Raw genomic sequence first — 19,842 nt, forward strand, 5'->3', positions numbered from 1 at the left:
GTTTAAGGCAACTATTAGAGGTACCCTGATTGGCATAGGGGCAGGGAAAAAAAGGGAGAGGGACCGGGAAGAGAAAGACCTGAAATCCAAGATAGGGGCCATACAACCGGGTGGTAAGCTGAAAACACAGATGTTCCCCGGGCAGTGGGAGGAATTGCAGAAGCTGCGCACTAGACTGGCTCACCTTCAAGTAGGGCAAATGGAAAGGAAGCTCTCTTTTCTGAAACAAAAATATATGGAAAAAGGGGAAAAGGCCGACAAGATACTGGCCTGGAGACTTCGCGAACTTAGGAACAGCAGAAGAGTGAATTCAATCCGCTCTGCGGACGGTAACTCGACTGCAAGGGACTCCAAGATAGCGGAACAATTCAGGCTATATTATGAAAAATTATACCGCTCAGAATACAAGGGGGATGGGATAGACGTCGATAGGTTCCTGGATTCCCTCCCTATCCCGGGCCTGCTACCAGACAAAGCCGACACTCTGGAAATCCCCATTTCCCCGGAAGAAGTAACCAACACTATCTCCTCCTTAAAAAGTGGTACGGCCCCGGGGGACGACGGCTTCTCAGTCAAATTCTATAAGACCTATAGATCCACACTCGCCCCCTTTCTGGCCAAGCTGTTCAACAGTGCACTTAGCCAAGGGTCCCTCCCACCCACAATGATGTCAGCCCTAATAGTGGTCTTACCTAAAGAGGGTAAGGACCCAACCTTATGCCAGTCATATCGCCCCATATCGCTTCTAAACACCGACGTCAAAATACTGGCGAAACTTCTGGCGAACAGATTGGCAAATTTCCTCCCTACCCTGGTTCATGGAGATCAAGTGGGCTTTATCCCGGGGCGCCAGGGGTCAGATAACATCAGAAAAACCCTTGACCTTATGCATGAGGCAACCAAGCAGGGAGTGGAGGGGTACCTCCTTTCACTCGACTCGGAGAAAGCCTTCGACCGGGTCGAATGGCCTTACATGATCAAGGTTCTTAGGAAAATGGGATTGGGAGTTAACTTTTGCAGGTGGGTCGCAGCACTATACAACTCGCCCTCGGCGAGAGTATTAGTTAATGGGGGTACATCTGAGCCCTTTTCCCTTTCCCGAGGCACCCGGCAAGGTTGTCCCCTGTCACCTCTCCTATACGCCCTGGCCATGGAGCCCCTGGCTATAGCGGTTAGGAACGACCCGGAAATTATGGGTATACGATGCGGTGAGTGCGAGTTTAAGCTCTCCCTATTCGCAGATGATATACTAGGCTACCTGACCAGCATTCCAAAATCCCTACCGAGGCCGTTTGATCTCATACACTTTTTTGGTTCCTTTTCGGGGCTGAGAATAAACACATCCAAATCAAGCATCATGCCAATGGGCCCAGGGGAACAAGATATTGAGAATAAAATCGACATTCAGGGGGTTAGAATCGAACGAGAATCCACAAGATATCTGGGCACCATCATCCCCAGAGACCTGTCGCAACTATACCAATGGAATTTCCCTGGAATCCTTGCCCGGGTCAGTAGCGATCTCAAAAGATGGGCCCCCCTCACGCTTTCCTGGCTTAGACGCATGGTTTCGGTTAAGATGAATGTTCTACCTCGCCTTCTCTATCTCTTCTCAGCTCTCCCCGTCGTGATACCTGAGGCCTTTTTCGAGGCGCTCCAGTCCCGAGTCCTCCACTTCATTTGGAATGGCAAAAGGCCCAGGGTTAAAACTTCCACTCTGACCCTCCCTAAATCCCATGGTGGCTTTGGACTCCCCGATTTTCGGCTTTACTATAAAGCAGCTCAGCTCAGGGTGATGTTGGAGCATATGCGGGACGATATGCGTACATTCTGGACGTATGTCGAAGACACCCACGCACATCCGAGGAAGGTCAGGGACTATCTCTGGGCCTCTCCCAGGTCAATCCCCCCACAACTCAAGACACATCCTACCTTAGCAGTCCTGTGGACGCTGTGGAAACCCAGCAAAGCCAACAATTTGATATCTACATGGCCTTCTCCTCTGTCATCACTCTGGGGCCCGCCCATCGATCTGGACATGAGGGGCTTTCGGGACACTCCGGCATGGTCTGACATGGGACTGGAAAGAGTCTTCCAGCTTACTCAAGAAGAGAGCTTTATTGAATACGACAGTTTGACAGAGGCTCTGGTGGATAGGCCCCCCACGATTTTTGAATTCCTGCGGCTGAAAGGGATACTCACCCAACCAAGGTGGTCCGAGCAGCTTAGTCGCCCCCTCACCCCATTTGAACTTATTCTGGCCAAAAGTAGATCCCGCAAAGGTTCGCTATCTAAGCTCTATAGTGTGCTGATTACAGCGGACCTAGAAGGCAGACAACCCTTTAAGCGCATATGGGAAGAGAGGATGGGAATGTCAATAGATGATCACACCTGGAGGGCGGTTTTCAAGTGCATCTTCACGGGCTCCCTATACACAGCAGCTATGGAACATGGCTTTAAAATCCTTCATTCATGGCACCGCCCCCCGGCTCAGTTGTCTAGAATGTACCGGGATGTTTCCCCCCTCTGCCCCAGAGGATGTCACCAACGGGGAACCTGGTTTCATATGTGGTGGAGCTGCCCGTCCATACAGGTATACTGGACGGAGCTTCTTAGCTGGATCAAGGATGTCGAGGGTTATGGTCCATCGCTGCACCCGCTGGAAATCCTACTGGGCTCCCCCATGCCTGAGTCAGAGGTGAATGCCTTCCCCAAGGTCATCTGCGCCATGCTGCGGGCAGGGAGATTGGCGCTTGCGCAAAAATGGAAGAGTGTCCTGGCCCCCTCCAAAGAGGAATGGCTCTGCAAGCTCAGGGTGATTTTCAGCTACGAAAAACTCTCGGCAATAGCAAACGATACAATGTCTGATTTTGTCCAAGAATGGACAGCAGTGCTGCTGCATGATGACTGTATTACTATGCGATTGTAGAGGGGCGATTGAACAAATGTGTAAAATATTGGTTGCAAGGCGCGGGTCCCCACATTCCTCAGAGGGTTGGTCTTGCCCTGGCCCAATCGCCTCATGGTCTTACCCCACTGTCTCAAGGATCACTTTTATCTGTCGAGTGCTATGCAAGTGTTCTTCCCTATGCTTAATGTAGTTGCATCCTCCCCAAAGCTGGCGTGACAATTGTTTGGGGGGAGGGACCGGGAGGGGGGAATAGGGGTCGGGAGTTAATCAGAAAATGTTCCTGACAATGTGATTTCTTTTGCATTTATTGTTGATGGGAAGGGCCAGTTGGCCCACCCTGTTGTGTATATTGTCAATAAAAACAAATTTAAAAAAAATAAATAAAACCAGATGCACAGAAAGGACGGTCTGGCAATTCATTAAACAAATTTCAGAGGCACTCATTTTGAAACCCACACCTTAGACTAATCGGCATAGAACCAGACCACACAGTTTCAGGAAGGCTCTGAAAATACATTCCTCAATTAGCTTATGGACAAAGGCATCTGAAATACAGTCTGATCTCTTGCAGGTCTACTGCATTCCTGGCTCCAATCAACACTTTCAAACAACCTTGTGCAAAAGTGCTCTATAAAAACCTCAAATAGCCAAGAGAAACTCACATCAAAAGTCTGTCCAGGTAGGCAATTGCAAATGGTGAAAGAGCCTTAGTCCCCAGCACTGGCAACATTATTCCAAGCCACACTGAAAAAGAAAATAACAAAATGAGCAAACATTATTCAGACATATGCCAAAAACATCAACAAATTAGAACACTTTCACTAATGTAATGGCAGACACCTGCACCATCAATAAAGCATCTCAGCTGTCTAGCTCGTTATATACTGCTCAGAGAGCAGTGCAGCTAAAGACACTGCTTGTCGCAATTCAAAGTGCAAAGCAGAGTTTTAACTTCCATCTTTGCTGATAATACTAAGGTTGATGGTATCTCTCACTGTACATATTGTTAACTTTAAACCCTATTCCTTTGGCTAACATGTGAATGCAGTCATACCCTTCTTGTTTACAATATTGACAGGAAAACAATGGAAAAGCAAAAACAGCTGAACATTTGAATTTTAAGTGTTGAAAATATATTCAACATGGATTTCATGTGTTTTTTCCACTTGGGTGCGTGGATTTCCTTTTCTTTGATGGACGAATATTTTGGCTCTTTAATGATTCTGTTTGCCACAAAGTGTCAGATGTGATATTATGCAATCAGGTATAGGCTTGGCAGTGGGTGGGGTAAGATATGGGGAGCTGGGATTTTAGGTTGGGACAGGAAGAGGAATTAAAGGAATTTTGGTGGTATTTGTTTGTTGGTAGATTTGTATTAATTCGTAAGTATAGAAAAAGGTCATTTACAAGAGTGGGAAGCTAAGGGAGCAGTCTGCGGGGGCTTGGATGAATTTGGAAAATCAGTTCTCAGATTTGCTGGGAGCCATTTAGCACCTGTATATAGCCTAGATAAAGCCAAACGACTGACTCCAAAAACGACCAGAAGCTAACCGATTGCCCAGGCGATTCAATCCCATACCATATAAACATGTGACTTCAACTCAATGTGTTTGCAAATAAAGGAGCATAAAAAAACATTAGTAGACATTTAAGACAAGTTGTGGTAATTGTCTTGCCACTGTTGTGCCGGGTTCCCTTAATGATGTACTCGTGGTTTGCTGGAGCTCAAGTCGCACTTTGTATTTCTTTAAGCAGTACAAATGTTGGCTTGCTTTACTAGCCATTGTTCAATTTTACGTCTCATTGTCCTTCTCTTACCTTTTTTGCTACAGCATCTTTTTTTGTTACAAAGATTTTCTCCTTTGCCCAATTTCAAAACAGGAATTTATGTTTTGTGTTCCGATTGCTGGCATGCCTCACTTCATATTTGATGAAAATCAAAGCCAATATGGTTTGTATGATGTGCTGATTTATTCAGAAAAGCCTTTGCTCTCATTCTTTTTAGATACCTTGTAATTTCTTTCGAGATTAGTCATTTTAGTCTAAAGTATTAAGATACATTCCTTTTAATGTGTTGTACCGAGTCTTTTTTTTTTTTAATTCCCTAGGTATTATTAAACGCATCAGTCCCGCCACTCTTAGTATGCTGAAGGAGACCACTTCTGAAATACCTACCTTTAAGACCTTCAGTAAGATCTGAGAATCCAGCTTGTCCCAACGCCCACATGATTGTTAGGCATTTTGCTGGTCGGCCTTGATGGGACCGCAACAATTCTAGATACTGATGAAAAAAAACGAGAAAAAACACAAAAAAAGGGTAGAGGTAAGTAATTCAAGTAAGAGACTGCATGAAAGAAAGGAAAGGTTAATGATGTCCATGGTGAGCAGCAACAACCATCCCAATTTCTTCTCACCCGAACGGAATACTTTAAAATAAATGTTCTAAGGAACTTAATTTAATGTTTTTATTTATATCCAATACATAAATATATATAAAATATAAAGTAGGAAATACACTGCTTTTGTCAGTTTTAACGCTTGGAGATAATAAACATGAATAATTAGGATACATCAATCACTGCTCTTAAAAACTAAAATGTAGATAACCTCCTGAGATCCAGCGGTCACTAGTTCATTTTTAGTTTTGGCCGAAAGTTAGCAAAGCATACTTGCCCCTCAAGTATTCCTGTTTATGTGTACTTTTGGATACATTCGTGTGTTAATCCATCCAAGCTTGGTGTGGGCATTTTTGGTTTGGGCTCACATAAGCACCACCTTGTTGCTAAAACAATGCTACATAGAAGAGAGAAGAGAAAGGATGCTGAGAAGCAGCTCTCCTCCCTCGCAGCCACCCATAGGTGGTCAGTCAGTTGTCCTTTATCAGTCCATCTCCTTCACAATTAAAAGGCATTATCCTTCATCAAGGACTTCTCCTTCCCCATAGTGTTCCCTCGTCACAGTCCAAATGTCTCAGGCACAGCGAGTCTCCCTCTCTTCGCCAAGCCCCCTCCATTGTATTGCTTCATGTTGCTTTTTTTCCTGCTCCACATCTCACTTTCTCTCGACTACATCATAATCACTATTGTAGACCAAACATCAATACAATATAATACAATAGATGGAAATCTAAATTAAAGATATAATGGGTGGAGCACAATCCATCAACTAAGACATGATCATACTACCACATGAGCAATACAAATTACAAGCTGCCTAAAACAACCACCCCACGTCCTAGTCACACAGCTCTCCCCAGCTCAGCCGTAGCAAGCGCCACAAGCCTATAGCCTCAAGCCTATATAGCAAGAGACCTTTCATGCCAGGTGGCAATGAGATAGCCAGCCACTACTTCTGCCACATACTCCTCTTGTTACAGCTCACCCAATGTCAGTTTTAGCAAGGCGTAAAAACCTTGATAGCAAGGGCACTTTAATGTCGGGCTGCATCGATACTTCCATCAACTACTTCCATCACTGAGAATGTAGATGTTCCCATGGCCTCCTTACAAGGTTTAATATTTTTTATCTAAAGAGGGATATGAGCTCCTTCCATCGCCATCTGCAATAATGCAGGCCTACTAAGAAACACTTAAGGGTGTCCCTTAAGACGTCCACGGAGACCAGCCAGAGGCATCATGCAACACTTGGCAGTTGCATAGCCCAGAGGGAGACATCTCAATCTAAGGTGGATAAATATCTTCCTGCTCCCAGATCTTACCCTTGAGGTAACATACGCCTCCATCCCCTATATGTCCATATGTTTCAATTACCAAGATAGCTTACCCAACATCACCTCCCTTCACAAGCTCAAAAAGAATCTCTCTCATTCCTCTAAGGAAGTCCATACTAAAACTCCAACGTATACAATGCTTTCTTCACCCAGGCCAGCCACAGTACCTTCATACAAGCATTCAAGCCAAAAATGGCTTTCAATGTGGATTGGTATGCACTAGCATCTGGGTTAGCATTACCCGAATACACTATGCAATTAGTAAGAGGGCAATACAATCAGCTATAGGACACCTCACAACCTCTAGATGTGGGGGTTCGATTGGAGTTCCCTTCGACAATGGAAAGGAGCTTTTAATGACAATCTTCAGCTACCGGCATTGCAGCTAATGGTGTAAAGCCAAATATTTCAGCATCATATATAGCTGAAGGAACGGACACAAAATAAAGGGCCTGTGCTGGGGAATCTCCCCTCTTCCCCAACACCTCATTAAACCCCAGAAACACACCAGTAGATGGTACAATTTATCCCACATCTTTCCACCTATGTCGCCTTCTCGGTTTTTACATCAAACCTGACACACTGGTAGTCAAAGTAGATACTACATCTAAACTTGTACAGTTTATGATAAAAAAAACTCCTGGGGTATTTATCCAATTGCCTTTGATGTGTGCTAGATGCTTGCAAATGTAGTAATGACAAAAAGGCACACAGTAGTTTAAGCATTGGTATTTTTGTGTCAGTGAGTACCATTGCCGTGCCCATGGAGGATAGTTCAGTGGCAACATCTTGGAAGCAAGAAAACATAGCGCAACACAGGTTTGAATCCCGATCCCACGCTTAGAAACCAATCTTTGGTATTAAGCGCGTTATAAAAAAACAATTACAATTATAAATAGCAGGAGCAGAATGCTTTGGTCTCCCAAACTGGGCACAGCAAGCTGAACAACCAGAAACTCCTCTAAATCATTTCAGAACAAGAGAAATACAGTGCAAGTCAGCTCCTACCATTCCCCCATTGACCCCTGCGCAACACCCCATCCCCAAAGAAAATCACCCTGTAAGTTTGTTAGTACTGAGTTTCTATACTTTGGCCTGGTGAACAGATGTATAGAAGGCCAGCCTAGTTCAGTGGCAGGAAAAATTCTGGGAGCTGTAGCCAAATCAGTTCAAAGTAGCAAGGCAAGTGGCCATGGCCAAGTCTCAGGAGGGGAGAACCTGGTAAGGGGTCCTCAAGGAGTACACACAGCAAAATGTCAAGGAACACACAGTTATAAAAAAATATTTATTTATGGCCATATAACCCAATGAAAAACTGGAAAAAAAAAGACTACCAGCATGTAATATGATACATAAAAAATACTGTAGTAGGGAAACTTACATAAATTATTAGCATGTAGCACTACAGGCCCACAGAGATACACTATGAAATTGAAAGGTCCATCCCTAATATGTATGGGGCCTATTGCCAAAAAGTTCACCAAAGTTAGTTTTGTGAAACGGGAAAAAGTTAGTGAAGGGCTTCTGGGGTCTAATGAAGAGTTCCAAGGAGTAGAGGACAAGTTGTTCAAGTGAATAAAAGGTGTCCCTCACTTTTGGAATGCTTGCGCAAGCAAGCAAGGGCAAAGCCAAACTGTTATAAATGTTTCTAAGTTACCAAACTTTCAAAAGGGAGTTAGGGGTTCAGGTAAGTACTGTTACAACTCACCCCCTGTACACAGATTCTTCTATTCTTCTTAGGATTTGGCGAGTCTTCAGAATACGGTCCAAGGTCGAATTTTCCCACATCCGCTCCGGTCCTTGATGCCCAAGGCTTCCAGGTTCGAGCACCTCAGGTCGGCGGCAAATTCTGGTGCAAGGTCTTCAGGATGGAGAACCCAGAAGAGCACTATGCAAGGCCTCTCTCAGCACAGGACTGGAAAGTGGTTTTGGACTATGGCCACCGACGCACAGCAACAAAGGGGGACTGTGAGAAACCCAAGGGTAGTCTCATTCCTATTCCCCCCTGGAGTCCTCTTCTTAGGTGGCCAGGGAAAGGCTATTGAATCCAGACCATGGGGCGGAGAAGCGAGGGAGAATCACCTGGGTGGAGGGTCCCTGGGGCCTGGGAGTGAGATGCCTGTGGGCGTAACATGGATTCCCCTCTTTCCCTTATAATGATAAACCCAACACCTCCCCCATTTTCATAGGCTCTTATAAGCCAGCTCCCCTTAATCTTACTCGCTTGACATTTTACAGTACTGAGACGAATAAGAGACAACCGAGAGCTATGAAGACTATGCCTTTTATCCACTCTAGTACTGGGACGAGGAAGATGCTGGTCAGGAACGAGAGTCGGGCATGTCCCCTTAACCAGGGATCATAAAAATTAACTGAAACACACCTGTCCCCTGTTGGAAGGCTACAGGTGCATAAAGGTTGAAGAAGACAACCACATCTAGGGGCGTGCGAGAAGAGAGCAGGATCAGCAAGGAGGCCGACACGAGGAGCTGGGAGCAAAACGCTGAGCCACGGAAAACCACAGAGAAAGGTGGTTCATGGGAGCTAGTCCCTGGAATTGATTGAGCGAGCTGAAGGGAGCTGGACAGGAAGTCTCTCACTTTCCTTTTTCCTTGAGGTGCTCGTTCCCAGTTGTTGTAGGAGCAATACCGGAGTGTCTGAGGGGTGGGAGATGGAGCCCGACACGGAATACAGATGGCTGTGTGATCCGTGCTGCAGCCCGAACCATCAAAACGACCGGTGAGTTTCTAAAGCAACTGAAACTGAGCGTGTGGTCTGCTAACAGAATACTTTGTATTGGAGTGGTTGCGTGCCGTAATGTAGCACATTTATGGAAGTCACGGGTCCTTTTGTTGTCAATTACTAAGCTATTAAGAACACTTTGTATCTGAGTGGTCGTGTGCGTCAAGAAACACGCTGTCAAAAGGTCTCCGTACATCAGGCAAAACAATTTAAGTGAAACGGACAATTATTTAACAATGGGCAAAGTGAAACAAAACTACAAATGAAACTATAATTATTCAACGCCAAACTGACAAAGTTTTATAAATAATGGGACCCAAGACATTGAGAATCCAAAAGAGAACGGGATATTAAAATCAAGCAAAATTCCTAAATATTGTTTTTGATACAACTTCAGAGAAGACTCAAAGAAAATAATATAATCTTCAGGAACGTTTAGATTGAAATATGTGGAGCTATCGCGTGAATGCAAGTTCAAAGTAGAAAACCAAACAAAGGGTGTTGAAACTGGTTTCCAAACTAACCTTCAAGAAGCATTAATATAAACTTGTGTGAAATCCATAAAAAGGAACTCTTTGCAAGCCGAAAAAACAGAACTTTGGAAAGTAACTTTTACAAGACAAAGATACTTTCCTTTTTAAAGTGTGGTGCTCAACAAAATTAACCCTTGGGGACGGGAACCCTTGAGATTTGAACATTGTTGCTGAAGTAAGAACGAAGTCTCAAGGTTCCTTTGTGGATGAACTATTGTGTTTGAAGCTCAGGAAAGGGCGCCCCGAATTTTGATTAAGACTGTATTACCTTAAAGCCCAGAGAAGGCGACTCTGAGCTGTTTTGTGGAACCGTTTGGTGCTTGGGGGAAGGGAGCTGGAAGCAAGCTGTGAGCTGGAAGAGGCTCAGGACTTTAAATTGAACACTGTTTCATTTGACTTTGACATCACTTTACATTTGTTCATTATAGTATGTGAGAGCGAGGATAGGTTTTGGACACAGAATTTTGGGTTGAACTCTAGGACTCCGTTTCCTTAGTTGTGTTCAGGTAGGGAAACCCCACCTTCGTATAGGGCAAATTATGCTTTGAACCATCCTGACATTTACATAAAAGTATTTTATTTTAAATTCTGAATCTGTCCGTTTTCTGCTTGATGATGCCTTCACAGGACAATTGTTGAGTCAGACTTCACCTCCTATCGGGGGTGCCCTTGATTCTGGAACCACAAAATGTGGCAGAGACGAGTCCTGTAGTACTAGCTGTCGATCCCCAAAATTCCAAGCCTCAATGCGGAACGGCGACGCCTGCAGTACAGTAGCCATATCTCTGAACTGGGTAGCCACTGGGAGGTACAGTGGCACTTCCGAAGGCTCTTCTTCACAGGACTCCGAGCAGATGTCGAGAATGGATGTTCCCTCGACTCCAAGGGTCGAAGCTTTGTCACAGGACGTCTGAAGAGCACCTATAAGACAGGGCTCTTGCAGAACAGCAGCAGCAGTTGGTTGTCAGGACTTCTTCCAACAGGTCCATGGTTTCCTTGCACGTTTTGCAGATGGACACGATACTTGGCTCCTTCAGGTTTCTTCCAGGATCTCTCTGGAAAGGATGCAGGGATCCTCCTCTTATCAAAAAGGCAACTAAGAGTGGAAAATCCCACTAGCCAAGATAAGATCTGACACACACACACACACACCCCAGCAGTCCAATCAGGACCACTGGTGGCACAGCCCATGCATACACACACACCATTCGTGGACTGGGACCAGACAGTCCCAAAAGCATGTTATGGGTCTTCATAACAGGCTCTGTAAAGTATTTAATTAGCCAGCAGAGTCCAACATCTCACCTAATAGTCATGTGAGGACAGGCACTTTGGCTTGCATGTTCTTAAAAAGCTGGGACATGCTATATGGGGCCATCACACATGTATGCCTATACATGCAATTAAAAACTGCAAAAGCAAAAACTATTTTTTGTAATGAAGTATGCTTGGGAGATGAGGCGAGTTGACATGAAGTTCCTTTTATTAGGTTACATCAATTAGAAGCAAGACCAATGTACAGATCTCCAGGAGACCCACCACCTAGGCTCTCATCCTTCAACTGCCTGAGCTCGAACCAACTTCATGTATAAACACTCCAACATTCTCTCATGAGGTTACAGACACCATGCATCCAGAGAGATACAATATAACACAATTGGCTTTGCCAATTCTTGTTAACAGTGAGGGGTAATATAATGCAGAATAAAATATTCTGAAAAACATCTCCACTCCCTTCATATTCATAGTGTGTACTTTCTGCACTTGTGTTGTAAATATTATGGACTTGTGAAACGATTCCAATGTAAAGGCACTCCACACTATTTCCCCAAAATGTGTAATCCACTCACAAAGATCCTGCAGGTCTTCTACTGGGTTCCTGCATTCACTCGGTTGAGCTCCGGCAGCCATTCAACAGAAAGTCTGCCAACACTACACAGAGCATCTACAGTATGAAATTGAACTTCTGCAACCACAGAGTTAACCGAACAAGACCTGCAGACCTCTTATTTCATGTAGTCCCCCACAGAGCATTGGGCACCAGAGTGAAATTCAACAGGCGTCCCACTTGGCCTAAACTCTTATAGGAAGCACACAGAGATCCTCTATGGACTGCACTGGACTTCTGCAGACATTACACTGAGCTACACGCACCAATGGATGCCATGCAGATATCACACCAAACTCCTGCAGGTATACTACAGAGGACCTTAAATCATAAAGCTGCTCCTGCAATTAACCCATAGACTGCAGTGTGCTTCAGCGGACATTACACTCTGCGCCTATAGTATTAATGAGCTCCTGCAAGGACACCACTGAGGTCCTACAGAGTACCACCACCACCCCACAACCAAGCTCCAGCACATTCCCCTTGTGCAATCCTGCACACCCCCTCACTCATTTCTTACCCTCCACTACCATTCTCCAATCCATCCAAAGTCGCCTCTGCCCCACACTCCTCTTACACTTAACTCTATCTAATAAAAGTAATTTCCTCCTCCTCTCTTATTGCACACAGCACTCCTCCGACCCCTACATGAATATCCTGGACGGTCAAGCACATGCTGCATGGGTTTGTAAAATATTTCTTTTATATCCATTTTCCCCAGTTAAACCCAAAAATCTCTCTATGGACCTTCAAAGGTGTTATAACGATTTTAGAAAACCAGGATTTCTAAATTTCAGTCTTTATTCCATCCCTTCACGATTCAGTCCTGGTCCTCCTCCAAACCCCTACCAGACAGCTTTTTCTCCCACACCATTTCTCATTATCTTGCTTCATCTTGTTTTGCTCCCATATTTTCTTCCCTCACATGCGATTCCTGTGGCATCCAACACCAAATATTCTCCCCAATTCTTTCATTTGATCCTTTTTTCTAATATCCCTCGTCTTGAGTGCCCCTTCAACATTCACTCATGCAGGCCTTTTTTCATACTCGCTTTCATTCACAGATAGCCTTAAGAACACGCCAACTCTCAAAGATGGTTCAAGCGTTTATTAGAAATTCCTGTAAGGACTCTAAAGGGCCGTACCTTGTTCCCTCGTCCAAATGCGACAGTGCTTTCCCCAACCCAGGCTTCCCTACTACCCGGGTTTTAATCTAGAGGTTGTCAACTCCTATGTTAAGGCTTGCAGTTAGTGAGGGCCTGAAGGCAATCACTTTCATCGCTCAACTTCCTATGGGACTTCCTAGGCTGGACCTAAACTACCGTTGAGGTTCCATTTAAGGTGTTTTAGGGTTATTCCTTCCAGACACCCAAGCCCCAATCTGTTGCCTTCCATTCATGCCCGGTTGTTCCTACCTATTGTGCTCTACTGTTCTCCCCTCATATCACTAATCTCCTCCTTCCAATTCACCCACCTTCTCTCCTAGTCATCACCACCGGCTGATCTTACTAGTCTCTCTGCTTCTTCTCTCCCCTGCCCACTCCAGTATTACTCTCCCCTCCACCTTCTGCTCCCTCATACTTCACTCAATGCCTACACTTTCTGTAATACTCTCACTTACCTTACATGCACAGCATAGTACCACTTGGATTGCACCAACCAACACCTCACATTCTCTCCAAAATGCCTCCAACTAGAGTCCACAGTCCGTTTTCCTTCTGCTTGCCTGTTCCGCCACCTCCCTCATACACCCCACACTCTGCAGTTTCCTGCCTCCCTGATCTTTCTCCTCCTTCCATTGGTCTTTTCCCCCTAGCTGTTCTCCCCCCGACTTTACTGCACAGGAGGAGTTACAAGTAAAAATAAAACAAAAAGGGTTGGCCCTGGCCCCCTTTTTGGCATGCTGCGCTGCTGTGCCTGGAAGACAGTGGACCACGTTGGAAAGTGTTCCAATTTGTTTCAGAGAGGTGCTCAACAGCTCAGTCCATGATAAGTATTGGGGGAGGTGTCTGAGTTGTTCAGGAAGCCGCTCCATGACTGCTGGAGCACAGTGTGTGTTCATGTCATCTGGTGCCATGTAGCGTTCCTAGTAGCCACATAGATTCTCTTATGCTCCACTTGAGTTTCACTGCCCGCCGGTCAGAGCGATCCAACAACAGGAGTGGTCTGCCAGAGGGGCTCTAGTGGGCTGTAATATTGCAGGTGACCTGCCCAGGGTTTAGCAGTCTAAAATGGAAACAGTGATATTGTCCATACACATACAGGCATGTGGAGAGCGACAGGAACTGGGGCCATATCAACTGCTACCTTTCACCTCTGGGGTAGGACTGGCTCCGACTTCCACCCTGGAAGACATCCCATCCCACCCCACCCCACGCTTAGGGGGGTCCCCATCACCTCTTGACAAGGACACATTTCTCCTTTTTACCTCTACCCTTTATCCAATCCTCTTTCACTTTGTTTGTTTTAATCACTTGTAATGTGCACCAGACCCGGAGGTTACCGGGCGCAGCAGTACAGAAAATGTGAAGCTTAGGTTACAGATAATATTCAATGAAGAACAAATATACAGTAATGTACAGGTTACAAATAGTGTGTAGTGATGTGCATATATGTACAATTATATACAGGTTACATTTGAATGAATACCGGATTTTACATGCAGCATGCTGACAAGTAAAAATTAGGCTTTTGAACAATGGAGTGCAGAATAAGGATGAAATAGTAGCAGGCTACAATATACATAGACCAGAGAGGTCGATTAATGGTAGGACGAGACTAGCTTAAATAGGCACTATCAGGCTAACTAGCACAGATCAAGGAGGTTCAAGTGGGATAGAGTGGTAACCGGGAGGTGTCTAGCATGACTGCTCAGAAATGTAGCCAGTCTACTCTAGGGAGTAAGGGAGCTGGCTGGGTACTGATCAGCTAGAGGTCAGAGGCTTTCAGTAGATTGATATATTTAGATCTGAATTTCAGAAATGGCTGGTCTTCACGTAAGGTAGGTGGCAGCGAGTTCCAGAGTTGGGCTGCTTGGACCTGGAAGCTAGTTCCTCCGGCCTTGGACAATTTAAATCTAGGTGTGATGAGGCTGTTGACATTGGAAGTTCTTGCAGGTCTAGTAGAGCATCTTTTAGAGAATTTATCGGTGAGATAGCTAGGAGCGGCATTGTTTAGGGCTTTGTGAACCAGAGATGCCGATTTTAGTTGTATTTTTTCAGGGTGGAAAGCCAGTTATGTGTGATCTTTTGGGCACGCCGAGAGCAGCTCTCAAGGTGTTGTTTTGATGTGTTTGTAGTCTATTGATAATGGATCTGTTAGCACCAATGTAAAGGGCATTACAATATTGAAGCCGAGATAAGATTAAGACTCTGGCTAGGATCATGCAGTTGTTGTTAGATAGGAAGTGTTTGCCAGCTCTAATGAATTTGCAGGTGTAAGCAGTGGCTGAAGCCAAGGACTTCACCTGTTTGTCGAATGACAGGGTGGAGTCCAGGTAAAAGCCGAGCGCCTTCACTTCCTTGGACACATTGATGGTGTTTCCATCAATCGCAAATGAGGCATAGTCATGGCCTAGTTTTTTAGGTTGGCATGGGTCCCGGGATGATAAATTATGTTTTATCATCATTCAGGCATAGACCGTGTAAAGCCATCCATGCCTGGATGATGATATACACCCTATTCACCAAGGCCAAATCCTTGTTGTAATCCCCAGAAAGAGGGAGGAGAATCTGGGTATCGTCTGCATTGTTCGTGTGGGTGATACCAAGATGGTCCAAATCATCAAAAAGGGGCTTAGTGAATATGTTGTATCGAGTGGGGGAGACACAGGAGCCCCGAGGGACTCCACATAGTATGGGGATCGGGTCGGCTGCTGCTGAGGGGGAGAACACTCAGCGTCCTGTCGCTGAGGAAGGACTCTATCCAGGTAATGGCCTCTTTAGAGAAGTGAGCAGCCGGGGCTAGGTGGCTGCAAAGTACTCTGTGGCCCACGAGGTCAAATGCAGCCGAGAGGTCCAGCAACAGGAGGAGAGCCATTTTGCCTTCATCTCGCTGGACATCAATCTGTGCCTTAAGGTCGATGAGGGCTGTCTCTGTGCCGTGTTGTGGCCGGAATCCAGACTGGCGTGCTCCGAAGAGCTTGTGAAATTCCAATAATTTCCAATTCTGGTTGTAGGAAATCTTGTCCAAGATTTTGAGCAGGAACGGAACTGTTGTGATGGGGCGATAGTTCGTCGGAATGAGTGAGTCTAAGGTTTGCTTTTTGAGCAAAGGGAGTACCCAGGATTGTTTTAAATTGGTTGGGATAATACCTGTTGCGAAAGAGGAATTGACAAGTTTCGAAATGAATGGGGAGATATCTCTGGCGGCATCTTTTATAAGCTGGGCAGGGCAAGGGTCGCCCTGGCAATTAGATGGCTTAAGGGAGAGGATGACTTTCTCAACCTCAAGGGTAGTAGTTCTGGAGAACGTGAAACGAACAATGGGATCCAGTTTGTTGGGAGGTAGCACGGTATTGCCGTTGCTAGGCTGGGATAGTTGGCTAAGAGTGTCCTTTTTCTTAGATATTTTGTTTTGGAGCGTCATTTTGTTGGGGTGCTTGTTGGATATTCGAGCACCAAGTTTTGTCTTTGGAACATATGTCTGGGATGGGGATGGGGATGGGGGACTCTAGTTCCTTGAGGATGGTGAACAGTTCTTTCATGTTTGATTTGCCATTTGCTATGCGCGTGTTATACAAAGTTTTTTTCCCCAGATAAATTTAATTTTTTGTACCGGGTAGAGATTTCCATAAGTTTGTTTTTAAGGTCTATAGAGGGGGAGGGCCTCCATGCTGTTTCACAGCTCCTTTTGAAGAGTCGTAAATCTTTTAGTTCCGGGGAAAACCATTTAGGTGGGCTTTGGGTTTACTTGATCTAAGTTTTAAAGGGGCAATGTTGTCAAGAGTGGTTAACATGATTTTATTGTATTCATCGACCAGAGTTTCGGGATCTCATTGGTCCGTTAGTTGGTTGAGAGTGGGTAAGATGGCAGGGATCACTTTCTCCTTCGTGATGTTCTTTTTGTTTCTTGTGGGACAGGGCAAGGCCATGATAGGTGCTGGCGGGATAGGTCTGGAAGTGGCTAATTCAAAGGACACAAGGAAGTAGTCTGTTCAAGGTTGTTGTAGGATGGGTTTGATGTTTGCGGTGCAGTTGTCGTCTGCTAGCCAGTCAAGGCTTCTACCTTTGATGTGGGTGGGTTCGAGCGTTCTTGGAGTTAGACCCAGGGCGGTTAGAGAGTTAGCAATGATACTTGCATTTTTATCTAAGGTGTCGTTGTAGCCCAGGTTGAAGTCGCCCAGGACAAGTATTTGTGATGTAGTTTTCAGGTTGTTGCCGAGATGATTATGGATATCCTCCTCGCCTAAGGGTCCAGAAGGTCTGTACATGAGGTGGATAGACAATGTCCGAGAGTTCACTAGAAGAAGTTTAATGGAGAGCGCTTCACAGGAGTCAGATCCTATGGAATGTGTAGTTCTTATATCTAAGCTAGTCTTAGCAATGAAGACAATGCCACTGCACCGCATGTTGGTTCTGTCCTGTCTCAGTATGATGTAACCAACTGGGATTGCTAGGGATAGGAGGGGTCCTGCAGCGTCGTGCAACCAGGTCTCTGTAATGGCGAGAAAGTCCAGGTTCTCAGCTAAAAACAGGTCATGAATACCCGAGGCATGTGCGGTTATCGATCTGGCGTGGATTAGTCCGCCTGTAATAGGGGGAGGCGTAGTCGTAGTGGGGGTGGGTACTGATATAGTAGGTCTAGAAGTAGATCGTGGCTTCTGGTTTTTGGCGGAAGGGAAATAGGCCTGGGTAGAGGACCTTGTGTTGGCAGGGGGGCATGGTTCTGGACAGTGGCTCATGCAGTCTTGACAATCTTGCTCTGAGTCTAATGTTTCTGCATGGTAAGCTGCAGGGGATGCTTAGATGCCCGCTAGAGGGACTCGTAGATAATCTTTCCATAATGGGGGGCGGGATGGGAACTGTATAACTAGAGTGGAATGAAGCTGTTTCAGTTCCTATCGAGGGGTAGCTATTTGTTTTACAATGGCTAGTGCCCCATAGGCATGTGTATAGTATCAGGCAATGAGCTATACTGTTCATGGTGCAAGAAAGTGGGGAGAGGATGCGGAGTGGGGTGTTCTGGCTGCTGGCAGCAATCTAGACTCAGCAGACCTGGTGAGAGCTGTGGCTGAAGGGAGCAGGAGTACTAGTGGGGGCTGCAGGGTTAGTGATTAGCAGAGCACACTAGGCAAGGTTGGGCAGTGTTTGGATGGGTGTGCAGACAGCGGAGGCTAGATTCAATTAAGGCTCAGATGCAAGAATTAGACTAAGATCAGGTGGGTGCTAAGGCAACAAATAGTCTATCTATGGCAAGTAATCACATGGGCAATAGTTAGACTCGGTTCAGGTGGTCATACATGAAATTAATAAGTATGTATGTCACTTCAGTACAATAGTGGCACAGGCAATACAGTTAATAGCTGTTCATAACATTAGCAGCAGAGGCAGTTCAATGATATTGCACATGTAGTGTGTGGCAATAAGGGGGAGAGCAATACTATTTACCTGTTTCAACATGAGAGGAAACGCAGACGGTGGAATGAATGTGGAATGCTGGGCCACAGTATGAGACGATGGGTAAGAAGTAGGAGCAATGTCAACAGGCTGTTATGAATTTTTGCACATTAGATTATTGCACATGTAGGATTAGGCAGAATTATAGGGTCACGGGTACATACGTTGTATTGGAGGAGCGAGTCAGTACCTTAGTAGTGGGGCGAGATGACTGTCCTTGGAGTCGGAATAGGCAGCTAGCGGCATCCACCGGTGAACAATGGCAAAAAGGCCTTTTTCTCTGGCCTTCGCCTCCTGGCTGGCGTTTCCGCCTGCCGGTGGATGTTTCCCACTTAGATGGCTTTCGGTTGCCTAGCAATCAGGCCACGAGGCTGGAGCCTCGTTTTCATAGTTTCTTTCTATATCGGCATCTCAATTTCACAAAATGCACCATGCCCTCTCTTCAATGCTGGTTTCCTTATTTCTGCCTCCATGCCTCTACTGGTCTTTCTCCTCCATTGTCTCAAATACACAAAGCTACATCCACCATTCCTTTCTAATCAATTAATATTAAATTCTCTAGCCCTCTGCCATTACTCCTTTAAGTGCCCTTTCACTCTTGCCCGATTACCATCTCAGATTCACCAATACATGAAATCACATCATAATATGGGATCCAGGAGGGATGGGAATGTATTTTGGAGTTTTTTATTGGAGGGAAATGATATAAACTTCTTATATCATATGGTTAAATGTTTCAATGTCTGTATGGGAATTCTACAGGATTGGTCTCAGGAACTTTTTAACGTATTGGATGATGTGCTTTTATGTATTTATTGATGTATTCATCGATTGTTGGCGATTCTGCTATATCTTTATTAAATAAACAATAATAAAAATATGGAAAAATATTTAGGGGGAAAATGGAGTGTACTTGAGGTTCATAGTAGACGTTGATGGGCCCTAAAGTAGTGTGTAGCCTTAAGTCAAAGGCTGAAAGGCTTTCAAAAGGCATCCATTATGTACAATAAAGCTGCAACATCCACAGGGTGTATCTGAAGACCTTGGCCAGCAAGAACTATGCTTGCGGGTGGCCTTTAGTTGTGCCTTCAGCACGGTGACTCTTTTGCACAGTTTCCAAAGAGCATGACCATTACCTTTATCCCAGAGAAAGGGACATTTGTTTCAGTGCCAGGAGAGCATGGCTATGCAATAGCTGTTAGAGAGAATTCTCTCTTTAGGCTGAATTTCCTAACCTAGTGAGTCCCCCAGCAGCTTTTCTGGATTTCTGGAGTTTGTTTTTTCCTCCTGCCAAGAGAGACTCTTTTCCTCCCACTCTTGGACATGATTTATGGTATTCCTTTGACTGGTAATGTGTTTTGTGGGCTATGGGGTCCTTTACTCCATAGGGTTTTATGCGTTGTTCCTATGTGTGTTACACAG

At 45.2% G+C, this 19,842-nt stretch overlaps 1 protein-coding gene across 1 annotated transcript in view; it reads right to left on the minus strand.

Moving 5' to 3' along the window:
* Positions 1–19,842, minus strand: part of TMEM214 (transmembrane protein 214) — a 656,291-nt gene that overhangs the window by 443,083 nt on the left and 193,366 nt on the right. Inside the window, exons 6-7 of the mRNA XM_069605536.1 lie at positions 5,087–5,192; positions 3,574–3,655 (exon numbers count right to left, since the gene is read on the minus strand). Of these exons, the coding sequence (XP_069461637.1) occupies positions 3,574–3,655; positions 5,087–5,192 (188 nt within the window). The remainder of the gene's footprint in view (positions 1–3,573; positions 3,656–5,086; positions 5,193–19,842) is intronic.

Source organism: Ambystoma mexicanum, chromosome 4p (genome assembly GCF_040938575.1).
Source record: "Ambystoma mexicanum isolate Mex_15411 chromosome 4p, UKY_AmexF1_1, whole genome shotgun sequence".
In the NCBI taxonomy this organism is placed as follows: domain Eukaryota; kingdom Metazoa; phylum Chordata; class Amphibia; order Caudata; family Ambystomatidae; genus Ambystoma; species Ambystoma mexicanum.